Raw genomic sequence first — 26,711 nt, 5'->3', positions numbered from 1 at the left:
AGCCTTCTCTACAAGCCCATGGCTTCCACCTGCTGGAGCACTGGACCCTTCCCATAACTGAAACCTCCCTGCAAACCACGTTGGCGTCAACAGACCTGCACTGACTGCAACACAGGCCCCGATTTCCCCAAAAACCCCCCCAAACCAGTCTTCCTCCGTCCCTTCTCTGTTTATGAAATTCCAGCATGTCAAGAGCCTTCTGAGCAGCTTTGTTGTTTTTCAAAACAGAAGTCCTGGGGATCAAACCTTTCTTTTTATTACTGAGACTCCATCTGAAGGTCGAGAGCTTGTGGGGCGACGTAAGGCAGCAGCAGTGTGATGAGGCAGTGTGACATTAATCCCCCTGTGTTGTCTTGCCTGATTAACCCTCACGCCAGTCCCACTGGGCGCTCTCCATCACTGCATGACACCGAGCAACACCAGAAGGCCGTGCTCATGTGTGTTTTTTGTCGTGCAAAGCGCTTGACAGGGCAAATATCCAGGTCACAGGAAAGCCACAGGGGAGTAGCTGCCCCACAGATACAACAAAAGGTTTGCCAGTGCTAAGGAAATGACACCAATATGTGTGGAAAATGAATGTTACACCCAACCTGCTGGCAGCACTCTGTTGGGCATCTTAGCCGTGAAGGACCCCAGTGCTTCCCTGTTGAAATCAATTGGGAAATTGGTCTCTGGAAGCTGGCTGTCCTCCTCTGGGCCATGCCAGCAGGTAACCCCATTGAATGGAAACATCTGGAATCACAGACATTCCCTTAAAAGCCTTAAAGCCAAATTCCTACTTTGTGTATATCGTGCATTTCCAAGTTTGTTTCTGCTTAAAGGTATTTTTTGCAAGGATTTCCTACCCATCCTATAACACAAATTTCAGTTAATCCTACTGTTGTAGTGTTGTCCCTGTGTGACTTGCATGGGTGATATACAGAGTATTGTTAAACATGGGAAAAGATGTTACAGGTCCTAAACCTTGGACGGCAACAGTGTGCAAAACGTGGTACAAATATCTGCATAAGAGTTTAAAATGTCATTTATTCAGCTGACTACTACATGTGGCATTAAAATGTTTAAAACTGTCATTGATGCTATGTTAGAAATGAGTCCTAATATGAAATGGAAGTGTAAAAAAGCCCCAGTCCTGTAGTGGTTCTAGTGAAGAGAACCAAAACTGTTGGTCTGTGGCAGTCCCTGGGGCTGACTCACATAAGTAGAACAGTCAGCCCCGAGTTTGCCCTGAAGTATTTGTTAAATCTGAGCTGTCTGTCTCATCTGACCCTCCTTGCTTAGTTGTGTAACCAGCATGCTTTTATTTGTTCTCCACACCAGCTTGTTCCATAAATGTGCACTGAAGTACAAGGTTTTTTTACAGTGATGACAAATTATCCAACACATCTGTTTCATATCTATTTTCTCTTCTGTGGGAGCAACCCATTAGTGCCTGGAGTCTTGTTCCTCCAAAAAGATATCCAGGATTATCTAAAACATCCTTGGGTAAAACCACTGTGAGGTTTCCCTTTCATTTTTACTGTGAAGTGTAACATGTACATCCCACCTGAAAATGGCTCAGTAAAACCAAGCCTAAGCACCCCTAAATTTTGCCTCCATGGAAAAATAAATCCTGGAGCTCCTTGAAATCCTGAACCCTGGTGACTTCCTCTGTGAAAACACTGGCCATTTAGTTGGTCCAGGGGAGCGATGGTGACTTGGAGACCTTCTCCTTTGTCACTGGAATTGCAGCATTATTTGAATCTCCTGGTTTATGAAAACATGTACTAGAAAAACAACTAAATTTGCAAGAAATAAATAATTTACTGGCAGTGCTGGTTAATAGCAAAGATCTCGGGTTTATTCCTGGCCTTGCTAAACCACACGCCAGCTTTGCTGCTGGCTTCACCTTTGGCTTTCAAAAGTTGAGAGCTGACAGAGAGATTTCCAAATGTTGCTTGTCAGTCATTTGCAAACAGTCTGAAATTTGAGTTCTTATTTTGAGTGGAGAGTAACATCATGGAAGCATCTGAGCATGCTTTGGGGATTTTCCCCCCACTCTTTTTTGCATGCATACATTTCTTGGTGATGTCGATGGTGAAATTAGTTGAGCAAAAGGAGTAAGAGCAGACACCATTTTGGGTCTGCTTTGGTAAGTCTCAAAGATACTCCCCCTCAACACCAGGTTCATGCCATGTGCAAGCTTTGTTTGATGTGTGTATATTCTCATCAAATGCTTGAGGTCGTCTGGGTATGGTCACAACAACTAGAGTTGGATAATTGTGTCATGACTGATTTCATCACCCTTTTTTTAACCTGATTCTGCATTCCTTGATTGAATATCCAGAATCCATATGAAAAATACATACCAGACCCCTCTGGCAATAATCAGCCCATCTTTGTGCAAAATGTTTAAAGTGACACAATTTTTGCGTGGCCTGGGTTGAGAACTGTGTGGGTCAGCCTACTATAGACATAACTTCAGTTGGATGCTGGTAGCTGGTCAAAGAGTTACAGTCAAGGAAAAATAACTAAAACCTTTTCAATTGTTTCTAACAAATGTGTTTTAAATAATATTTATTCATGGTGGGAGAAGCCCATATATTCAGATTCTGTGTTTAACCAGCAAAAGAGCGGAATCGTGACAAAGAAGCTTAAACTTTCCCTGCATCCAGTAAATGTTGGCTCTTTTCCTCTCAAAAAAATAGAAGGTAGCAATGATGAAAACCTCCTCACCCTCTACCTTCACTGTGAATTGCCACTGAAGTCCACCTTTTTCTTTTGGCCCTGTCTAAATATTTGAACAGTACTGGCCACTGTTGGAATGTATCCAGATTTCCAAAAACTGTATTTTGCTGAGGTTTCTCCTTGCATGCCGATAATGCTGACCCCATGTTACTACAGCCACTGGCTCGTGTTGTGTCCACTCAAGCCCTCCCTTGATGGGTTGTGGATGCTACTGGGAAGGGTCTGAGGGCTCATATTCAATCAGAATGCAGAACTAAGAGGCAAAAGTCACCTCCTCAGTGATCACGTTGTTTTGTTTTCTCATTTTTGTGTTTCTCACTGGTTTTCCAAGAAACATGTCAGAACACTATTACAACTGCATGTAATCACCCATTTTAATGCTTTCACCTTTTGCATTTCTTTTTTTTAAAGCTCAAGAGTCCGCTGACCTAATTTTCCTTATTGATGGATCAAACAACATCGGAGGTGTCAATTTTCCAGCCATACGCGATTTCCTTGTAAATTTGATTGAAACCCTGAGAGTTGGAGCTCAGCAGATACACATTGGGGTGGTGCAGTATAGTGATCAACCCAGAACCGAGTTCGCTTTGAACAGCTACTCCACAAAAGCGGATGTCCTGGATGCCGTGAAGGCACTCGGATTCCGCGGGGGCGAGGAAGCGAACACCGGTGCGGCACTGGAGTTTGTGGTGGAGAACCTCTTCACCCAGGCGGGAGGCAGCAGGATAGAGGAAGCGGTGCCTCAGATTTTAGTGCTGATAAGTGGTGGAGAGTCTAGTGATGATATCCGAGAGGGCTTGTTAGCGGTGAAGCAAGCTGGTATATTTTCGTTTAGCATTGGGGTCCTGAATGCTGACAGTGCAGAGCTGCAGCAGATTGCTACTGATGGAAGCTTCGCCTATACTGCCCTGGATATCCGTAACCTTGATGCTCTTCAAGAATTATTACTGCCCAACATTGTTGGAGTGGCCCAAAGGCTCATTTTGTTAGCGGCCCCAACCATTGTGACTGAAGGTATGTATGCCTTTCTAGACCCTTGCATTTTGGTGAATCAATGAATGATTGAGCTTGTGCACGCTTTATGAGCATATTTAAAGCTTTAAGTATTTTTAATTTTGAATTTTTTTTTTCAATTAATCTCTCTGGTCTGGTTATGGAGAAGCAGTGTTTCTGTGCAGAAACTCATTGGCCCAGTGGGTCATCTCTCAAAAACCATGAGGGTCTTGTTGCTATAACTGGTATGACATGGGGTGCTTTAAAAGAAAGGAGCAGAGTATAAGAAAAAAAAGGGTATAATAAAAAAAGCTCATATAATCCTTATTGGGATATCTAAGCACCCTGGGAGTAAACACTGCAGCACTGCCAGTAGTAAAACTATTTATGCCATGTAAGCTTACATTATATGTCAGTTGGAAGTGTCATGACCATAAAATGTGGCTGAGGAAGGTACCAGGAATGCTAAATGGATCCCTATGTACCAGAGTTGAAATTATCTGCTTGCTAAAACAGTAAAATTCCACAACTCACTGAAGCTCTGGGCTGCCCTTGGTAAAAGGGTGATATCCCTGTGTTGTTGAACTTAAAAACTGAACAGCCCTTAGTTCTTCTGAGTGAAATCCCTACTTTTGTTCCATCAGCTGGGAAAATTTACTGGTTTCCACGAGGCCATGGGAATTAAAAATGCAGGTGTTAGTATTCCACTTGGGTTACTTTTTCACCCACAAGTCCCATTGACATTATTTCTGGACTAGCATCAGCTCAGGTATGGTAGAATAATGAATACCTGGATTTATGGGGCAAATAAGTGACTTATGAAAGACACAATATGACATATTGCAGAGGCCCCTGGAAGGGGCCAGCCTGGAACTGCTGCACTTAATTAACAGGATGCTTAATGCAAACAGCACTTTTGGGATCCCGTTGTCAGTCTGGAGTTCTGTACACACTGTTCCTCATGGTGTATGTTGACATATAAAACTGCATTCCAGATGTCTTTGCTGATCCATGCCTAAACATGATTGCTATCCTGTGGCTCAAATCAAAGGGTGGTATTTGCCTTAAAGATCATTTTATGACCTTGCCTTGATTATTCCAGGAAAGAACATTAAGAATTTTTTCTTGTAGCACCCTACAAGAACCATATTTAGCCAAATAATATGAAGTCACCATGTGTGGCTAAAATGTGTATGCTGGGACCTGTGCAACTCAGTGGAAAATCTCTCTTTCCTCTTGTCTGATTTTTAGCAGTTTGAATGGCAAGATTAAACAATTTTGGTACACTTTGTTTCAGCTGCACTTGCACATTTCTCATTTAAAATTCCAGCTCATTTGTGGAAGGCGCTATGTCAGCCTGTACAGTTACATACAGATGGATGTGCTAAATGGGGAAGTAGATTATTTTCCAAGGATCTTTAGGGAACATCCTTCCCCTGGAACCCATGGAAATCAATGTTGACTGGGTTGCTTGATTGACATCCACAACTTGGAAGGCTGCAGTGTAAAGCAGTTCGGGAGACGCTGAAGCCCAAAAGGGATGCCAAACCCTCTGAGGTGCCAAGTGCTCCTATGAAATGCTGAAGTCATCTCGCTTCCCTTTAGCTCTCCAGCTGTTCATCCTGGGATGAAGGGGTGTTCCAAAGTGGCTTTCTGCTCCTTCACCCACTGGGGGAGCCTGGAATGAGGAAGTTAGATGAGGTGCTTCACCAGACAGCTGACGTGGCAATGGGGATGGAACTCTGCAGGGCTGGGTTCAGCGCTGACACCCTCCAACATTCCCAACTTTGAGATTCAAAGATACAATGCTTTGATCCCAAACCCTTTTAAATTCTTGGGAGACTTGCCATCAGCTTTACAGGGCTTTGGATTAAACCCTATGAGATGTTCACAGCCCTGCTCAAAGGCTTTTGCATTAATTTTGTCCATGCAAACCATAACCGTGGGTTGTTTCTTCCTGTGTGTTTTGGGTTTGATTCTTGCATTCCTCTGAGGAAAAATACTGCAGGATTTGAGAGCTGCAACAGGAATGAGAAGCGGAGAGAACTCTTCCTTCCCAGCCTCCCTCATCTTTCCAAAGCCCTTTTGATGTTTCCCCCAAAAGTCAAAAGCTTCCAGGCTCTCCATTTTTGGGTTTCTAGCTGCTGACAAGCAAAGGATGTGCTTTGGACATTTCTCCTGGGTCACACAAAGCAGTGATACCAGCCCTTGCTATCCATTGGAAAGTTTCCTGTTTTCAGCCCTCTCCTCCTTGGAGTAACTGAGGAGGAAATAAAACCTGGCTGGAGGGATGAATGCTGGAAATCATGGCTCTGGGAAAGGGTTCATTTACATGAACCCTCGTTGCTTTTTCCGTAGTTCTGTTCTGACAGCTTGGGCAGACAATTGCAGACCCTGTCAGCTCACTTGAGGTTGTGGCTTGAGGAGGCCACCACCACGTTTGCTTTGTGCATGTCCTCACCATTTTATGCCTGACAGCACTATGACAGGCAATTTCAAACTTCCATTTTTTACAATTGGTCCTTAATGATACTATTTGTAGCACGACTCCATGAGAGGTGTTTGCAAAGGTTCTGCAAGGCAGGCATGTCTTTCAGGATCTTTGGGAAGAGGGGCAGCTGAGTCACAAATGTCACCCCTAGCTCCATGTCACCCCTCGGGGCAGCCCAGTCTCATGGCACTCACCCGTAGTGGGAAACCTGACGGCACCCAGCCTTTGGGAGCACGGCTATCCGTGGCCAGCTGGTGTCTGGCCAAAGAGGACTGCAGCCAAAGTTTTGTTCTTTGTTGAAATCCAAAGTAAACAGCCTCCACGCAGAGGAGCCCTGATGGGCTGGGGGATGCTCTTCTCCGTCCAGGCCGGGCAAGGCAGTGTTTGCTACCGCTTGCCCTGGGAGTGTGAGATCCCAAGGAAGCAGGCTGTGCACTGGGTGTGGCAGTAAGCCTGGGAGGTGATGGACCTGCCTCCTTGAATCCTGAACCCATCTCAGCCCTTAGGTGGGTGGGTGATCTAAGGATACCCCAAGTCCAACATAACACAGTGATTCATAGAGCTCCAGCATAACTTGGAAGCAGCACAAAGTTTCCTTTCTCGCGTCAATGGCATGAGATCAGGGAGGAGAGGATTTGTCTAAAAGATGGTATTAAGGTTAGGTATCATGATAATCGTGTATAATGCTGTTATCACAAACATATTGGTCTTGTTAATGCCTACCTTTTAAAAAAATATATTTGCTGTATTAAATATCGTGATGCTTTGGTTCCAATGCCACACAACAGGGTTTTTTTCCTCTCTAACCGTCTTTCTTCAAACTTAGCCAGGGCACTCGAAAGCAAATTTTGCCCTTTCTGTGTCCTGTGCCATCATCAATAATAAAGTTTCAGAAGTTACAAGCCAGGGAACCTGTTTTTTAAAGACATGGCCACCAGAACATAATCCAACTCATCCAGGACTGGGCCAGCTGTGCCAAGAAAAACCATAACTTGTCTTTTTTAGATAAGGAATAAGATTTGGGATGCAAAGACCCAAAATCCAGGTATGTTGAGTAGATGGAGACTGCTCTTTCCTTGTGTCATTGCTCTCAGGAACCTAATACTTCTCACACCAAACCACCACCATTCAGGTGGTTCCTTTGCAGATGGAAGGAGCATCACCTGTTTATTTTATCTCATGTGCCCTCTGAGTGCCAAGATTTCTCCTTCCTTTCATTCTTGCTTTGACATGTACACATATTTTAATATTCAATTGTGTAAAAAATCACAGCTGTTGCAACTCTCCAACTCTTTGGTGTTTCAGAAAGGGGAAGCAGTCAGATTTACTATTAGTCCTCTGCTAGAGCATTAAAAAAATTCTGTTTAGAAAGCAAGACCTTTTTAAAGGTATTGAGAGTAACAGTACTCCAAGCAAACAAGAGGTCCTGAACATTGCTGAGCTGTTGGCACAGAGTAGATGCAGAGTATTTTGAAGGCTAACATGATGTTCATGTGTTACTTGCAGTTATTGAAGTGAACAAGAAGGATATAGTCTTCCTGATAGATGGCTCAACTGCTTTGGGGGCCGCCCCCTTTAACGCAATTCGTGATTTCGTTGCCAAAATTGTCCAAAGGCTGGAGGTTGGACCCGACCTGATCCAAGTGGCGGTGGCACAGTACGCAGACACTGTGAAGCCAGAGTTTTATTTTAACACCCACCAGACCAGGAAGGATGTGATGGCCAATGTGAGGAAGATGAAGCTCATGGGTGGCACGGCACTCAACACTGGCTCAGCACTGGACTTTGTGAGGAACAACTTCTTCACCAGTGCTGCTGGGTGCAGGATGGAGGAAGGGGTGCTCCCCATGCTGGTGCTCATCACTGGGGGTAAGTCCAGGGATGCTGTTGACCAAGCTGCAGCAGAGATGAAGAGGAACAGGATAGTGACCCTTGCCGTTGGGTCGAGAAACGCTGACCTGGCAGAGCTTCAAGAAATTGCTCATGAACGAGATTTTGTGTTCAACCCGAACGACTTCCGCCTTCAGTTCATGCAAGCCGTTCTTCCTGAAGTACTGTCACCTATCCGGACACTCTCTGGAGGACCGATCGTCCCAGAGCCACCCTCAGGTAATTAAAGGCCTTTTTCTAATTATGGAGATGTGGTTTTTAAGTTTGCTAGTTCTTATTCTATGACATGTACAGATAATGGGGAAAACCATACCAAATGCATGTTCTGGCATGGTTAAATGTGAGTGCATGAACAGGTCAGTGAACTTGGTAGTGTGCTTGTTGTTACAGATTTATGGTTCCTTCCTGGAGATTTTTGTCCTGTTCTCATTTTGTCACCAACGTTTAAAGGCCTGGATGATGTGGAAGACGTGCTTTAGTAGTTAGGTATCCAAATTGGAGGGTTTTGCTCTTCTTAGGGTCTGTGTAGCCTATGAATGGGACACCTGTGAGTGTTAAAGTCTCTTCCTCAGTTTGGGAATCATCCGTATTTGCTCAGGAGAGCAGAGGTTTCTTTGGCGTGTAAAGAACATAAGCCAGTTTGTTTGTGGAGGTGTTCAGAACCGACATTGTTGGACTGAAACTCACCCTTTAAGAACATATTTAGTTTTCTTATGATTTACTCAGCTCGAGCTCTAAGAGGCATCCAAGGATGTTTTAGTGTTGATTTTCATTTAATCTGTTTGGAAGATGATCCAAGGACTCTTTTTAGCATCCAAGAGAGGCATCCAAGGATGTTTTAGTGTTGATTTTCATTTAATCTGTTTGGAAGATGATCCAAAGCTCCACAAAGACAGTGGACTCTTTTTAGTTGTCCTTGCCACTGACATCAGTAGACTTTGGAAGAAACCAACTGATAGGGTCATGGCTTTTGAGGAAGTTCCCCCTGCATTTCAAGAGATGTTCTAGGTGTATAGAGATTTTATACCAAATTTCTCAGGATTTCTTCACAATAGAGAGGCTTGAGGTGAAATCCATGTTGCAGTAGATCGTATTTGAACCTTGTATTTCTGTCTCACGGCATATGAGCATTAGAAAACCAGGATTTCTTCCAACTCCCAGTAAGATCAATAGTGAGGTTCCCACTGGCTTGAGTAGCTGTTGAATTGTGTCCATCTTTTTTCTAGTTTCTCACGTAATTTAAAATTATAAACCGCAGAGGAAAAGAAACAGAATATTTGGAAAGAATCCTGAAAGAATTAAAGCATGTGTCTGATTTACATGAAAAGAAGACATTTTGAAATCAGTTTGCCAATACTTGTCCTTAATGAAGATGAATATCACAGGACCTATAATTTAATAAGCTTTGTTTCAGAGTGTGTTTTCCCACTAATACAGTTTTGCATGGCTATACACCAAAGCTGATGTGCTTATTTTTCAATGTAAATTAAAAATGTTCCTGTGTTTTCTCATTCTTTAAAGGTCATTCATGCAGCTTCTCTATTTTCCCAGTCCTTTTTTTTGTACTCACAGCTATTCACACGCACAATAAGCAAGGGATTGTATCCTGCCCCTACAAATTATTATCAGTAGCAACAAAACTGATTTTGACACTGGGCTCAACAGCATTTTACCTTGCTGTTGTCTCACCCTGGGCCTTGAATGGCACTTTTCTGGGAAAAATTTAAAATACAGAAAGCCAAGAGAATCTGTAAAATCTGAGAGCAATCCCTGTATGCCAAAGGAGCCTTTATTTCCTTTTTGTTCTGAATAGCTCAGTATTTATATATTTTATATATAGGACAGCAAGCTTACAAGGACAAGGCAAGCTAGAGAATGGATGAATCTAGCCAGAAGTGCTTTAAACAGAAATATAATGGGCAGAATAAGCAATGGGCATAAATAAATCCTTGAATAACTCATTTGGAGGGAGGCATCTAGGGGGATGTCTTGGATGACATCAGTTCTCTGAGATTTTATTTAAAAGCTTGGCATTTTGGTCTGTGATCTGGACATTTTTAGAGCAAAAAAAAAGAGCACAGGGTGATGACCCTGTAGTGTCTTTGGGGTGTAGACCTACCTCCTGGAGCTCAGATGCTTGGAGATAGCCCAGGAAGGATTTAACCTTAAAAAAAGAAACTAAGAGCTGCCAAAAAGTGGGGAATTTCTTCCCTTTCAACAGCCCACAAAATGGATGTCTGTAAAAACAGACAGTAAAGTGCAGAGCTCAAGAAGGCAGATATCCTCAGGTAGCTGTTGAGCCTGACATTTAAAAGACTTGCTGATCCTTCCCTGCCCAATTCAGTCATTTCCAGCAAGGTCCTTGTTACTTCTGTGCTGATCACACCCTTGCTCCTCTCTCTCTCTCTCTCTCTCTCTCTCTCTCCACCCTAACACGGTTCACATGCGTGTACGGCGTACGCTGCATGCACACATGATAAAAAAATTTTCCATTTTTTGTTTTGTGTGATGTCTCATGTTGTTTTCTGTGCTCTACTGCAGTTCAAGTAACCAAAAGGGATATCATCTTTCTTTTGGATGGATCACTCAACGTCGGAAATGCCAACTTCCCCTTTGTGCGGGACTTTGTTGCCACCCTAGTTAACAACCTTGATGTCGGCAGTGACAAAATGCGAGTTGGCTTAGTGCAATTTAGCGACACTCCCAAAACCGAGTTCTCCCTGTACTCCTACCAAACCAAATCTGACATAATCCAGCGCTTGGGGCAGCTGAGGCCCAAGGGGGGGTCGGTGCTGAACACCGGCTCCGCACTGAACTTTGTGCTCTCGAATCACTTCACGGAGGCCGGTGGGAGCAGGATAAATGAACAAGTGCCCCAGGTGCTAGTCCTGGTGACAGCAGGGAGCTCTGCCGATCCCTTCCTCCAAGTTTCCAATGAATTAGCTCGGGCCGGAGTGCTGACCTTTGCTGTTGGCGTTAGGAATGCGGATCAGGCAGAACTTGAACAGATTGCCTTTAATCCAAGAATGGTGTATTTTGTGGATGATTTCAGTGCTCTGGCAGCTTTACCCCAGGAGTTAAATAAGCCTATAACAACATATGTTAGTGGAGGTGTGGAAGAGGTTCCACTCGCCCCAACAGGTAATACCTACCTTCCTGCATGCTGACTGCATGAAGTTGATCTTGTTTAAGTAAATTTCTTGTTTCCACTGTACGCCTTGACACGTGTCCAAGCCCTGAGTCATCAAAGTGGTTATGGCTGTGCTTAACTTGATGATCTTTAAGGTCCCTTCCAAACCAAACCATTCTATGATTCTATGAATACATGGCTTGACACTGGCAGCTCTTAATTTTGTTCAAGTCATTGCTACCACACCTTAAAAGCGCAGTTTTAAGTCTTTTGGTAGGTCAGGACCAAAGGAGGACCTGAGTGCGTCTGTGCCCACCAGTCACTCTCTCTGATGTTCCCTTGCTGTTCCCATAATAGAGCCACAACCTGTAAATGCATCATGTGCAGTAAATCAGGCAATGGGAGCATGAGATTTTGAGCACAAGAAGTGGTGTGGAAAGGTTAAAATCATGTCAAAGAGCACATGGAAGCAGAGGTCTAGCCAGGAACAGGTGTACAAATCCATCCCCAGAAACACTTGGTCAAAGTGATATCATCAGGCCGCCACAGAGGCTGGATTTGACTCCAGAAATTCAAAGTTATCCTACAATATAGGCTTTTGGCAAGTTTAACCCTTTTTAAACAGGTATTTTCTCACTAATTCCATTATTGTGGCTATGTACTCATGAAGACATAGGAACAACGGGGATGGGTTAGTATGGAAAGGAGACCATTAAGATTAATATGAAGGTACAAGAGGCTTGGTTTGCCTTGGGTATTCAATGAGATCTAAAGGGCATGAAATTGAAACAGGTGAAAGGCTTTTATGGATTTAGATGCTCCTTGTGATGCAAGTGGGAGAAGATCCAGAAAATGTTTTGTGCACATGTGCATGAACTGTCTATTTGTTTTCTACTGAGCCTTTAAACAGGAAAAAAACCCAACCAACCCTCCACTGCTGCTTTACTTCATGTCTGTATTGCCAACATATTGCTAGACCTAAAACATCACTGAACCAGCCAATTCATGATGTGTCTTGATGTGATACAATATATGATATTTCTGTCTGGTGTCCGAATTTATTGAGTTTTAGGATAGACATGTCCTTGCTTTCCCTTCTTCCTCAGATGCTGTATAGTTCTGCAGACTTTGAATACTTTGGTAAATGAGAATACTGAAAGATCAAAACCCAGCTAACTTGCAGACAATTTTCTAGGATGACGTATGAGAAGAAAAATGCTTTCATTTCTTTTTTTTTCCCCCCCTCTTTTCATTTGTGAATTTATTCTAGAAAGCAAGAAGGATGTTTTATTCCTGATTGATGGCTCAGCCAACCTCTTGGGCAGCTTTCCTGCCGTCCGGGATTTTGTGCACAAAGTAATTTCTGACCTGAACGTGGGCTCCGATGCCACGCGAGTCGCTGTAGCTCAGTTCAGTGACACCGTTCAAGTTGAATTTGACTTTGCTGAATACTCATCCAAGCAAGATATGCTTGTCAAAGTGAAAAGGATGAAGATAAAAACTGGGAAGCAGCTGAACATTGGAGCTGCACTTGACGAGGCTATAAGGAGGCTGTTTGTGAAGGAAGCTGGAAGCAGGATCGAAGAAGGCGTTCCTCAGTTTTTGATTCTCCTTGTTGCTGGGAGATCAACCGACGATGTGGAGGAGCCATCAGATGTTCTGAAGCATGCTGGAGTGGTAACCTTTGGTATCAAAGCCAAAAATGCTGACCCAGTAGAGCTGGAAAGGATTGTTTACGCCCCGCAATTCCTCCTGAACGTCGAATCCCTCCAGCGGATTTCAGAGCTTCAGCCAAGCATAGTCAACCTGCTGAGAACAGTCCAGCTTCAGCCAACAGGTACAGGGAACCTCGGGGTTTCCAAGAAGCTGAAAGACATCTCTTACTTGCCCTGCTCAATTGGTAACTGGAGCATCTGGGTCTGGTGGTGTTCAAAATGATTGTGTAGAAACTGCTGTTGTGCTTGGAGTTTCCTCTGCTCACGCTCTGATCTGGCAAAGCATTAAGTGCCAAACCAAATTTTGATGATAAGTGGGGAAAATGCCTTTGTTCAGCCGCAAGAGCTGCAGCTGGTGCTGTTTCCAGTGTGTAAAACATGGGACAAACCTGAAATAACAGGATGTTGTTGCTCTAGAGATGTTGCATTAATTGATGTGCAATGCTGGGCAAGGGCTAAAGGAAACAAATACTGGCTTGTTTCAATTTCTCTTTCAATCTTCCCTTTTCTGGAGGAGTGGATTCCAGCACAGTGGATTCACTCTTGCTGTGCTATCTCTTCCAGGATATGATGGCAGTTTCTACATTTTCTACATACACACCAATAAACCAGATGCTCTTGACTCAGTTACCATGCAAGCTCAGTAGATGAGATGGATTTATTGAAGAATAATTTTTAAAAGGTCTTCAAAAGAATTTTACGGCCACAAGAACAAATTCACACTGCAGTACTGGAAATTATGCATGTCCAGCTGTGTGATTTCCTGAGACAGCCCTAATTGGAGCATTAACTCGTCTCCCAACAGGAGGTGGAAACAAGGAAAAGTGTAATAACATCCATCTCTTCTCTCCCTAAAGGGGCAGATGGACTTAGAATCATAGAAACATGAAAAAGAAACAGGGCTGGAAGGAACCTCAGGGCGCCATCTGCTACATGCCCTTGTCCCCAGCAGGATCTTTGTGTCCAGAATTAGATGACATTGATCTAATCTGTTCTGGAAACCATTTGGGGGAGACTTCCCAGATTCCATAGCCAATCTTCTCAGTTGCTTTTATTAGATAACATTTTCCCTTCACCTCACACTTTTGTCTCCCTAATCATAGCTGAAGTCTTCTACACCTCATTCAACCTGAGGAGGACACAGATGTCAGCTTGCTCCCACATTTTCATCTTTTCATCTACTTTAGATAGATGAAAATATTTTAGATTTTTCTGCAGCCTTTTCATCTACTTTAGGCTTGACACGTAGGTCTTGTCTTGGTCCTCATGTCACCAGCTGTGTACCCAGCTTATTCAATCCTTCTTATAGGTCTTGTAGGTTTTCTTCTACATTTTCACCCTTGCCTCCCCAGCATCAGCCTGCTCCAAATGACCAGAGCGTGACAATGGCATCCCCTGGTCATTTCTAACCCCATCCTTTCCATGCGGATTCATGACCCTTCCCACATTAGTGCAGCTTCTGTCTCAACCAAGACTTGTGCAATCAGTGCTCTTGAATTCCATCCTCCCTTTTAAAACCATTTCTGTCTTGTCCAGACCATTTGGAATTTCTTTGATCACCAAGGACTATTAATAATTGTGCTATTTGCACAGAGACAGCAGCATCCACCCAGTTTTCCTAGTATTCTTGGCTAAAAGACATCCATCCCATAGGAGCAACTGTATTTTTTTCTTCTTTATCTGCTACACAGGGACTTTTAATAGGACTTTTCCATTGTTCCTGAACTTTAGAGGAAGTATATGAAATTGGAATACACCAGGCAATGTCTGCTCCCTCTTCCCACCTATATTAATATTCCTCTCCTAAGCAGGTTTCCAACAATCCTCTATGAAATAAATTTGATCTGAAGTCTGCATTAAGAATTCAACTGTCCTTGTTAACTCTTTATATGGCTAAGCATTCTAAAGTAGACAATTAATATTTTCTTCAGAGGGGTATATCATGCTCCTGCTTGTCCGACTCAACCTTGCTCTAAACAAGCCAACAGTACTTTTTGGGATGTCATCCAGCAGTTGCTGTGTTTCAGAGGCAGTGATGTTTTCTGCTTGGCCCAGCCAAAGCTTAGCAATTCTCTTGGTCAATAGCATAACAGGTCAAAGTTCTCTGATCTTTGACACTTCATGGTCTTGATTTTGAGATTTTCTGTTTGTTTGTTTGTTTCTTTTGGTTTTTTGTTTGATTTTTTTTTTTTTTTTTTTTTTTTTTTTGAGAAGAATAGTTTGGTCACAATTAGCATGTTTGTTTTTTCCCGCCTGAAGATAGTAAGGAAAAACCCCCAGAGATCAGTATCTAGCATTTTAGAAGAGCATTTCAGCATTTTTAGCTGGATGTCCTCTCCAGCAATTTCTTAATTTATTTTCAGAAGTATTTATTTCTAAGTTCAGTGATGTGCCAGAAAAGCTTTCCTCTCCCTCTCTTCACCATCTCCCTGTGAGCACTCCCCATATGCCATTTCATCCAGAAACTCATTGTTTCTTGGGAACAAAAGATCCCAGGCTCCTATTGCATGTTGCAAAGCCAGATGACACCTTCCCGTGTCCCTTGGGAGCTGTTGGCTTCTCCCAGCCTCAGGTAGCAGATGGCACCCAGAAGTCCCTTGGCACCCTATTTCCCATGGGTCTATGATTCTATGACTCGGTGGGTAAGGCATGGAATGCTCTGCACTCCAGCTTCCACCAACTTCCACCCATCTGCCTCCCCACCAGGGATTGCATCCAGTGGCAAAAGAACCGAACCACCTTTCCTGACACCTCACCTTCCCCTCCCCGAACTTTGTTCTGCTTCGGTTCATTGTATGAGGAGAATATTAACCACTGCAAAAGAGAGTCTTACTTTCCCCCCCCTTCCCTTACTTGTCTCAAACAGTAGTTGAGAGAGGTGAGAAGAAAGATGTGGTGTTTCTGATCGATGGCTCAGATGGTGTCAGAAGAGGTTTCCCTCTGCTGAAGACGTTTGTCCAAAGAGTTGTTGAGAGCCTGGACATTGGCCGCGACAAGGTGCGCGTGGCTGTGGCGCAGTACAGCAACACCATACAGCCTGAGTTCTTGCTGGACACCCACGAGGACAAAGCAGATATCATCAGTGCCATCCAGCAGCTGAAGCTCATGGGAGGGTCTCCCCTGAACACGGGGGCAGCCCTCGACTACCTCATCAAGAACGTGTTCACGGTGTCAAGCGGCAGCAGGATAGCGGAGGGCGTCCCGCAGTTCCTGATCCTGCTGACTGCTGACCGGTCCCAGGACGATGTCAGGAGGCCCTCAGTGGTCCTGAAGACAAGTGGCACGGTGCCCTTTGGCATTGGGATCGGAAATGCTGACCTCACAGAGCTGCAGACCATTTCCTTCCTCCCAGATTTTGCTATCTCTGTGCCCGACTTCAGCCAGCTGGACTCGGTGCAGCAAGTCGTCTCCAACAGAGTCATCCGGCTGACCAAGCAAGAGATAGAATCTCTTGCCCCTGACCTGGTTTTTACATCACCCAGCCCAGGTGAGAAGATGTTTGTGTCTGCACCGAGAGCCAGTGGCAAAAATATGATGTTTAGTAACATCATGGCTGCAACACAAACTGAGAAAAGCAAAGATGATCACGGCTAAGACTCCAAGTCTGTCGTGGTCTCCCTGTTGGTGCACTCAGGGTTGGTAGGAGCTGTGCAGTTAAACTGAGCCACCTTTAAGCCCAGCTCCTCCAGGTGGTCCATGCTGTATCCACATGGAAGACCCACAAACTGAAAGTTATTGCCTTAATCTTAAGTGGATGGATTTTAAGTCCATGCTGTTCCTTCTGGAACGGAAGGAAATTGTGTCATTTAGATGCTACAGGGGCACCTTCACACCACTATAAATCAAGGTCAGCTTTCTGCTAAATGTAAGACATGCTGATTTTTCCTACTTTTCCTCCCTCATTCACTGGGGAAAGGGAAATTGGAAGCGGGCATCAGGAGAAGGATCAGATCTTACATTTCTGATCTCCCTTGGAGTGAAATCCAGCCATCATATGCCTGGGATGAAGAGTATCCACCTCGGAGAAGTCCCTTAGAGATTCACTGTCCTACTCTGTTCATTCCCTTCTAAGCCAGACCACTTTCCTTCATCCCCATTTATCAGTGTGATATTCTGCGATAATTCAGGCTCTGAATTACCTGAATTACCACTGCAGAAAAAACTTCATTAGGAAACAAAAAATCATCCTGAAAGGCAGAAGCTGAGAGAATAATAGGATGAAATCTTTCCTAGAGGGCAAAGCCAAAGAAAGAGGGGTGATTCTGAATGTAAGGCAACTTGTCCTGAGTAAGGACTACCACCAGGCTACATTTTCTCTGGTGGAGATCTCACAAGGAATTACTGTTCTAGGTGTCCCATTGCTCTCTCTCTCTTCCTTTGCTCTAGAATTTGCTGTTCTTGCACCCCCTGGGATGGGCTTAGCAGACTGGTCATGTCTCTGGGTTGAGCCCAGAGCTTCCTGCTGGGGCTCCCAGGAGTTATCCCAGGCAGGGAAACAAGGAGTACTATCCCCATGGCCAGAGGCATGGGTCAGTAGTGTAAATGATGAGCTTAGCTGCCCTCCATAAGCAATTCCTGGTGCTTCTTCTGACCAATGCCTTCTCTCCTGCAGCGGGTGTGAAGAGGGACGTCGTGTTCCTGGTTGACGGCTCCCGCTCCGCCGCCCAGGAGTTCTACCTCGTCCGCGACCTCATCGGGAGGATCGTGAACAACCTGGACGTGGGCATCGACACCACCAGGATTTCGGTGGTCCAGTTCAGCGAGCATCCCCACGTGGAGTTCCTGCTCAACACCCACTCCACCAAGGACGAGGTGCAGAACGCCGTGAGGCAGCTGAGGTCCAAAGGTGGCCAGCTGGTGAACGTGGGGGAGGCCCTGGAGTTTGTGGCCAAGACCATCTTCACCCGGCCCTCCGGGAGCCGCATAGAGGAGGGCGTCCCGCAGTTCTTGGTCATCCTCTCCTCCCGCAAGTCCGACGATGACTTTGAGTATCCATCCCTCCAAGTCAAGCAAGTGGGGGTGGCACCTATGATGATAGCAAAGAATGTGGATACTGAAGAGATGATACAGATTTCCCTTAGTCCTGAATATGTATTCCAAGTCTCCAGCTTCCAGGAACTGCCCAGCCTCGAGCAGAAGCTGCTGACTCCAATTGAAACCCTGACTGTGGACCAAATCAGGCGGCTGCTGGGAGATGTGCAGCCCCCTATAGGTAAGGCACCAGCTCTCTCTGGGCTGCTACTCAAACAAACATTGCCCAAAACACTTCTCTTTAAGTCAAGATTTTCCTTAGTTAAAACCAAAATCATAGCACATGTACAATTTTAGAAGGAAAGCTTTAGACAGGTGGCAATTCTACCCAAGTAACTAAATACATTATAACCTATGATTTTCAAGTCAAGTACTTTAAACATGACACCTATTTGGGTCAATTTCAATTCAAATATGCAATGTATACAATTGCCTATTCCCACTTAGCAGCTTTCTAGGAAACAGGCATAAATCTGGGGCAAAATAAAGCTGGAAACACTGACAAATCCAGAGAAGAGTAAAATCCAGAGAAGAGTATTAATGAATGAAACAGATAAGGCTGTGAGTAATGCATGCTTCAGATTCTAGGCAGACACACATTCCCACTTGCACACAGGCCCTTTTGGAGAGGCTCCCCGAAGCACCATGCCTAAAGTTGGCCAAAATATGCCACATGGCTCTGCCTCACATGACAGCAGATCACACAGAAATCCTCCAGCAAAGCTTAAGCAAAGGCTTAAAACACCAATGATTTCCTCTCTTCTTGCCTCCCCGCAGATGTTTCTGGAGATGAAAAGGACATAGTCTTCCTCATTGACAGCTCTGACAGCGTTCGGCCGGATGGGCTTGCTCATATTCGGGATTTCATCAGCAGAATTGTCCAGCAGCTGGAAGTGGGGCCAAACAAAGTGCGGATTGGGGTGGTGCAGTTCAGCAATGGTGTCTTCCCCGAGTTCTACTTGAAGACCCACAAGTCCAAAAATTCCGTCCTGGAAGCCATCCGCCGCTTGAGGCTTAGAGGTGGGTCCCCCCTGAACGCTGGCAAAGCCCTGGACTTCGTAGTGAAGAACTACTTCATCAAGTCTGCGGGGAGCAGGATAGAAGATGGAGTGCCCCAGCACCTGGTGGTCATCCTTGGAGACCGGTCCCAGGATGACGTGGACAGACCTGCCAGAGTGATCACTTCCACAAACATCAAACCTCTGGGTGTCGGAGCCAGGAATGTGGACAGGGACCAGCTGCAGGTCATTACCAATGATCCTGGGCGTGTGCTTGTGGTACAGGACTTCACAGGACTCTCAACCTTAGAAAAGAGGGTGCAGAACATTCTTGATGAGCTCCCAATACCTACAACAGACTCACCTGGACCATTCTTACCTGGTAAGGCTGCTATTCATCCTGGAGACTTTTCTGAACAGAGTATAGATGGTATTTGTATGAAGTGAAAATGATGCTGTAATAACACCTTTTGATTCTCAAACCTTTAGTTGCATTGATGAAAAGAAATCTTTGAAGTTGTTGAATTAGGAAAGAATATAATTAAATCTGAAAGGAGATGAGGGTAACTATCAGAAGTAATGCTGTATGAAGTGTTGTACAAAAATTTTCTTGTATGGATGTAAAATCCTGCCAAGGATCAATGAAATTAAAATGGTAGAAAGGAGAGAGAAATTTCATTGGCAAAGTGCTACTTCACAAAGCCCTGAGCAGCTTAAATGCTATAGATGCTGCAAACAATTACTAACAACTGTGTTTTCTTCGTAATCTTTTCAGGAGGCAAAAAGCAGGCTGACATTGTGTTTTTGCTGGATGGCTCCATCAATCTGGGGAGAGATAACTTCCAAGAAGTCCTCCAGTTTGTCTACTCCGTGGTGGATGCCATTTACAGGGATGGCGACTCTATCCAGGTAGGACTGGCCCAGTACAACTCGGATGTCACTGACGAGTTTTTCCTCAAGGACCACTCCACCAAAGCTCAGATTTTAGATGCTATTAACAAAGTCATTTACAAAGGCGGGCGCGTGGCGAACACCGGCGCGGCCATCAGGCACATCCAGGAAAGACACTTTGTGAAGGAGGCCGGCAGCAGGATTGACCAGAGGGTGCCCCAGATCGCCTTCATCGTCACGGGTGGGAAGTCTACAGATGATGGGCCAAAGGCATCCTTGGAAATCACGCAGAAAGGTGTCAAGGTGTTCGCAGTCGGAGTGAGGAACATTGACCTGAAGGAAGTCAGCCTGTTGGCCAGTGAGAGCGCCATGAGTTTCAGAGCAGCCACAGCTCAGGAGCTGTCAGAGCTGAATGAGCAGGTCCTGGTCACGCTGGAAGCTGCCATGGAGGAGAGATTGTGCCCAGGAACAACAGATGTGACAAGAGGTAAGGACAATCCCTTCATTATGTTCTCAGGTCATTCTCATGGGTGGCTTTTAATGTCCAGTGTGTTTTGATGGACTTGTCTGTCCTACTGTAGTGCTTTGCCTATGTCCTGAGGTGCAGGATGGACTCATTTCTCCTCCAGGAATCTGATGGAGACTGCAAACTTTTGGTACAAGACTTGCCTGTCCATGGCCTTCAGCCTGTGAATGACCTGAGTAATATCACTACAGAGGTGACACCGTGGTGGAATTAATTTCAGATGTGACAGCCAGGCACTAAATCACTGGCCTCATACCACCACATTTAGCCTTTGGACTAAATCCCACTTTGGACTTCCTCACAGGGACATGATACCAGTATCATCTTGACAGAACAACTTGTTTCTTGCCAAAATGAAAAGTGATGGCCACTGTTTCCCCTCCCTGTGTCTATTACAATATAATTGGAATTTTTGGCCATTCAGGCGTGCATGGTATGCTGGAAATCACAGAACCATAGAATTCTGTTGTAGTTTGAGTAGGAGGGCACCCCAAATACCATCTCATTCCAACTTCCCTGCCATGAAACACCTCCCACTATCTCAGGTTGCTCCAAGCCCTGTCCAACTTGGCCTTGAACACTTCCAGGGATGGGGCAGCTACAGCTTCTCTGGGCAACCTCTGCCAGGGCCTGTCCACCCTGACAGGGAAAAATTTCTTCCCAATATCCCATCTAACCCTGCCCTCTGGCAGTGGTAAGCCATTTTCCCCTGCTGTCACTCCAGGATCTTGTACAAAGCCTATGTCCATCTCTCACCCCTTCAAACAATGGAGGGGAAAAACAGAACTTCCCTTGCCAGATCATCCAGGATGCTCACCTGATCTCATGACAGGTATATGAGGAAAAAACCAGGGCACGAGTGGTTGAAGTCAAGGTAAAATTGCCTTAAGAAGGAATCCCATGATTTGGCTACTTCAGAAGCCAAGCAGGGGAATTGTGGTGAGTAAGTGAGCTGGTATTGCTGTTGGATCAGGCTCCCAGCAGCTGGTTTTACTTACTACATTGCAGCCAGTCCTACTCCCAGCACGGCTGATTGTGGCTCAGCCCTCTGACTTTAAGTAGAGGCGTCTCCTAAACCTCTGGAGAAGTGGAAGGAGAGGCACAAGAGCCCTGAGCTGAGCAGCTGCTCCAGCTGAGAAGAAAAACTGAGTGCAGGGAAAAGCAAACCACTGCTGGTGGTATTAACTTATCCCAAGTGTGGTTAAGATATTAACCAGGCTAATACCAAAGAGAATTCAAACACCTCCCTGTGATTCTCTGAGTGTCACTTCCAGCACAGGCAGAAGTGCACACTGTACAAGTACTGACAGCTTTGCATGTGCTGGAGAGAGAGAGAAGCAGTCTTAGCTGCCTGCTGAAAATGCAAATTTCTCTTGGACTTGGTTTAGGCAGCTCATCCCACTGCTAAAATTAAAAAATGTAAATTAATAAAACAAGTTTTCCTAGGTTGCCACTGCTATGGTGAAAGGAAACAGAAGGCACTTGTGCAGCAAGTGGTGTCAGTTCTTGATGGAGTGTCTTCATTAACTACTGAAAGAGTAACTAGGAATTGAAAACAAATCATTGCATTGCTCCATGATGCTCTTCTCTCTTTCTTCATTCCCCTCTCAGACTGTGACTTAGAAGTGATAATTGGCTTCGACGTCAGTGATGTGGGGCCCGGTCAAAACATCTTCAGTTCCCAGCGAGGCCTGGAGTCGAGAGTGGAGTCTGTGCTGAACAGGATAACCCAGATGCAGAAGATCAGCTGCACTGGCAACCAGGCACCCAACGTCAGGGTGGCCATCATGGCCCAGGCCCAGGGGGGGCCCGTGGAGGGGCTGGACTTCTCCGAGTACCAACCTGAGCTCTTGGAGAGGTTCCTGGACATGCGGACCCGCGGGCCCTACTACCTCAGGGCAGACACACTGAGGTCCTACCTCAGCAAATTCCGGTCCTCGCCCGCTGGCAGCACCAAGGTGAGTCAGGGCCAAGGCATCTGGGGTGGTATTGGCCAGCAAAGCTGGCTTCTGCTGTCCTTTAGTTGATAAAGAATCTCTAAATTAATATAATATATATTTTAAATTATTTTAATTAGTTGAATTTATTCACCATAAATTTAGTCACTTAAACCCTACTTGTTTGCTGCACTCTCCCTGCATTGTCAAGGTCCTGATAATTGATGAGCATCACTGCAGCCAGTTCCCACAATCACTGCTTAGCTGCAAATTATTGCTCTCCAGATATTTCCTGTGTTGTGCTCTAGCAACACCTGCATGATGTACAGGAACAGGAAGGTACAGGAGCCTGGCACAGGAATGCTGATCTTCATGGCCTGGAAAAGGTGTAGAAGTCCCCTCACCTTCTCTCAGAGGAAGCATTGGAAAAAGGCCCTTCAGACTGCACATTGATTGCATTTCACACCTGAAATATTCTGGGTCCTGACAGAAATTTGTTTCTCTCCCAGGTCATAATCCATTTTACTGATGGTGTAGATGAGCCAATAAATCAGCTGGAGGCTGCTTCGTCTACTTTACACTCAGAAGGTAATTATTTTTTTTGCTCTTCCAGGCAGTGATTATAGTCCATGTTAACATATAGCCCACTTTACCACCATTTCTCCTAAATTAATCTGCTTTTGTTAGTAAAGGCTAAGGATTTTGTGAGTTCTACTGCACTTGCTGTTCTTCACTGCCTTCCTGTGATGTTTAGCTGCCTGCTGCCACCTAAGCATGTGGGCAGCTTACACTGGATGTGTCTGACGATGCTTGTTCTCTGTTGACAAGGCTCTGTTTGCAATCAAAGCTGTGGATAACCATGTGTTATCACAGGGGAGGGTGATTACACGTGGTTAACACCTCTCCCCATCACAAAGCCCCTTCTGCTTCTCCCTGCCAGGAGTCAACGCTCTCATCTTCGTCGGGCTGGACAGAGTGACCAACTTTGACAGAGTGATGCAGCTGGAGTTTGGCCGTGGCTTCACCTACAACAGACCACTCAGAGTTAACCTGCTGGACTTGGATTTTGAGCTGGCAGAGCAGCTTGTAAGTAACTTGGCACAGGCAGTGCTGCCTTGTAATGCTGGAGGAAAGCCCACAGCTGGATCTCCTGCAGGGCTGAGCCGTGGCTGGATTACACCCTCTTGGCTCTGCTCCTCTCCCCTCCCTGCCTCACGTCAGCTCTTTTCACAGATGCCACATCAAACAAAGTTCAGAGCAGATCACAGTCTCTTCCCACTCCTGAAGGAACCCTACTCCAGCCAAGGCTTTAGGTCAAATGGGATGGGATAAGATGCCATCAAAAGATGCAGTGCCAAAAACCTGCCCTCTGCCTGTGTTTACACTGTTGGTTTTTTTAACCTTACAGTAATGCCCTGTCATGCCTGGTCAGTGTTAAACCTCTTGTAGAAGCGTTGCTTTCGAGGTTTCTTTCCCTGATCTCATGCACTGCCTGTATTTTAGACATGCTTTTAACAAATGTAGGAGTTACCCTTTAAAGTCCCTTCCAACCTAACCATTCCATGATTCTTTCTTCTTCGTAGGTTTACTTCTTTCCCAATGCATAGTCCCTCTCAAGTGTTGAGTTAATTTGCTGTCAACCTCAGTATGTCCAGTTCCTCCCAACTTCTCAGCAGCTACCAGCACAATTGAGCTCCTTTTCCAATAGATTTAATAAGATTGGGCTTAACCACTGGTCCCTGTGGTAACCTTGCTGGGCCCTTCCCCACCAATCAAAGTGCAGCCACTTGTGGGTGAGCCTTGGGTTTTGGGATAAGAGTTGGTCCTCAGCCCCTCCCCAGGTAATTCAGCCTAGGAAAATCTTTCCAAAATGTGAATGTGCAAAGCTGGCAGGAAACGTTTGCAGCCAGCAATGTACTTGGCAAAGAAAGTGATTTTTTCCCTCTTTTTTCTGTTGGACGATGTAAAACCAAGCTGTGGTTTCTCTGAGTCCATATAATTTTTTTTAACCTTTTTTTTTCTCCTTTACTGCATTCTTGCAAATCATTGTCAATCTGTGGGTTGCTGGTGAGCTGCTCACTGCAGCGACTTTCTCATGGCCTGCTCCACAGCCTGGATTTTTTCCTTTGGAGACGGGATTTCTCTTTTCAGTGACAGGCACAGCTCTGGGGACTTATGTCCTGCTACATGCACTGGACGAATTCTGCCCCACACAGTTTCTGTTTGAACCCTTCCCTCTGGTGTCCAAAATCCGGTGTTGGGGCTCTGGCAGGTTTCTAACGCTTCCACTTCCCATTTTTCCTGCAGGACAACATCGCAGAGAGGACGTGCTGCAAGGTCCCCTGCAAGTGCTCAGGGCAGAGAGGGGACAGAGGTGTGCCAGGCCCTATAGGACCAAAGGTAGGTCACTTCATCTGGGGATGAAGGGTCCCTGTGCACGGGAACCTGGTGGTGATGGCAGTGGGTGATGTTAATGGGGACATCAGCTCCATTTACTCCTCCCCTTTGAAAACTGACCCTGGGACACGCAGAACAATTGAGGGCTGCTCTTCTTCCCTTTCCCCACAGCCTCAGTGCTGCAAAACATCCAAGAGGGCAGGGATAAATGGCTGTAAAGACAGGGTGAAATGTCCTGTGAAACAGTTTAGGGACATCAAAAGGAGATTATATCTCTCATTAACACATATGACCAAGCAGCTGCTTTGTCCTTATCTAAGAAAACCTTGAATATCAATCACAGAACTATGAAGGAAATTCACAATTTTGTTTGTTGTCTTCTAGGGTGTCACAGGGGATCTTGGCTACGGAGGCTACCCTGGTGATGAAGGAGGACCGGTGAGTGACTGCCCCTGTTCAAATGGGGACCTCACCCATAGTCAAGTGTTTGGAGGTGTTTCCACTAAATGAAAAGCCTCCAAACTTTTTTCTGCTGGGAATGTGGATGTGGGTTAGAAGAGACAGCAGAACTATGAGTTTCCCACACCTGACATGCTGAGTTGCTGGTCCCAGCTTCTCCCGAGAGAAAATCAGTAGGGAGCTTCTCAAGAGCTGGGGAAGGATAATGGGGGAATAACTCCCATTATTTGATGTGACCCGTCTCTGTGCTATTCCCCAAGGCAAATAAAATCCTCATCTTCATCAAATCTGCAGCCTATGCCAAAGCTATCCATACCACCTGCAACTGAAACACCTTAGTTAGTCCAAAAGTGGAACCAAGAGTGGTGTTCCTATCCGTCACATGGCAGACAAAGTGAATCCCATGAATTCTTACTAGCACTCTTCATCCAAACTCTGCATGAATCCCACGTCAGCCCTGGAATAAACATCCCTCCATGCATCACTCCCAAGGGCTGAAGCTGAGGCCAAGGGGCTGACGGTGCTCATGGCTTTTCAGCAGCACAGGCAGGGGCCAAAGGCTGCTCTGAGACATCTCATGCCAGGCAATGTTTTCCTGGGGCTTGAAGGTCAGGATGGGATTAGACATCTGTGCACAGCTCTGAGGGCTTCATCTTGTCATTTTAGTTTTGAAAGAGGAGTTTCACAAAGCTCTTTCACAGCTGAGGGACTGGGAAGGATGTTTAACTCTCTATGATGGTGAAGACCCGCAGCTGGTCTCCACGTGAGGAATGTTGTGGGCAAGAGATGGTGGGGTGGCCAGGCAAAACCTGCTGCTCCTGTGTCTCCAAGCCACCTCCTGTGACAGGTAGCCACAGAAACAGGCTTAGCAGACAACTCCTGACTTGTTTTTTCCCCCTCTATGCACCAGGGTGAGCGTGGACCACCGGGTGTGAATGGGACACAAGGTTTCCAGGGATGCCCTGGGCACAGAGGAACAAAGGTATGTGTGGAACAAGCCTGCACAGAGCAGACCCAGAGTCCAGTGGGTGGGAGTCCCCCAGGGGTAACTCCTGCTGCTTCAGGAGGTCCCACAACCTCTGCCACAGGCCCTTGAGTGGTTGTGTCCACCTGGCCAGGCACCAGGGCTTTCAGAGGCTGTTTGTGGCTTTGGTGTTGCTATGAAGAGCAAAAAGGCACACCAGAGAGCCAGGCTGAATCCACAGACAAGGATGATCTGTCTTCTGCAGTCTGGCTCTGGGGGAAAGATTTGGGAAGAGGTGGATGTGCGTGTCTTGGCACAGGGCTGGGACAGTGAGTGGGTGGAACTCTGCTGCTGGGGAAGAGGGAGACAAGTGAGCCATGGCTGAAGTTTTAAAGAGAAACCTTGAGCTAATGGTCCAGGACAGCAGCTGCACTCCAAGCCAGAAAAGGTGGTGAAACATATAATGTTTATGGGAAGTAGTGAAATTGAGGGGATGTTTCCTACCATTTGGTCTGAACATATGATCCTCTGGCAGGAAGGAGAGGAATGCATGAACCAGGCC

At 45.6% G+C, this 26,711-nt stretch overlaps 1 protein-coding gene across 9 annotated transcripts in view; it reads left to right on the top strand.

Annotated features, from left to right (window-relative positions):
- Positions 1–26,711, top strand: part of COL6A3 (collagen type VI alpha 3 chain) — a 58,301-nt gene that overhangs the window by 11,083 nt on the left and 20,507 nt on the right. For 4 of the 9 annotated variants that reach the window (XM_041411720.1, XM_041411714.1, XM_041411713.1 and 1 more), the window contains 14 exons: positions 3,139–3,741; positions 7,718–8,320; positions 10,643–11,242; positions 12,502–13,068; positions 15,813–16,433; positions 17,559–18,158; positions 18,755–19,357; positions 19,751–20,353; positions 22,004–22,350; positions 22,839–22,917; positions 23,270–23,415; positions 24,637–24,729; positions 25,111–25,164; positions 26,096–26,167. In XM_041411720.1, the coding sequence (XP_041267654.1) occupies positions 3,139–3,741; positions 7,718–8,320; positions 10,643–11,242; positions 12,502–13,068; positions 15,813–16,433; positions 17,559–18,158; positions 18,755–19,357; positions 19,751–20,353; positions 22,004–22,350; positions 22,839–22,917; positions 23,270–23,415; positions 24,637–24,729; positions 25,111–25,164; positions 26,096–26,167 (5,591 nt within the window). The remainder of the gene's footprint in view (positions 1–3,138; positions 3,742–7,717; positions 8,321–10,642; positions 11,243–12,501; positions 13,069–15,812; positions 16,434–17,558; positions 18,159–18,754; positions 19,358–19,750; positions 20,354–22,003; positions 22,351–22,838; positions 22,918–23,269; positions 23,416–24,636; positions 24,730–25,110; positions 25,165–26,095; positions 26,168–26,711) is intronic. The other 5 variants (XM_041411712.1, XM_041411717.1, XM_041411715.1 and 2 more) reach the window with 5 other exon arrangements.

Source organism: Onychostruthus taczanowskii, unplaced genomic scaffold (genome assembly GCF_017590055.1).
Source record: "Onychostruthus taczanowskii isolate IOZ18803 unplaced genomic scaffold, ASM1759005v1 scaffold37, whole genome shotgun sequence".
Classification (NCBI taxonomy): Eukaryota; Metazoa; Chordata; class Aves; order Passeriformes; family Passeridae; genus Onychostruthus; species Onychostruthus taczanowskii.
The sequence above is the reverse complement of the archived record's forward strand: the minus strand, read 5'-3'. Positions and strand labels throughout refer to the sequence as shown.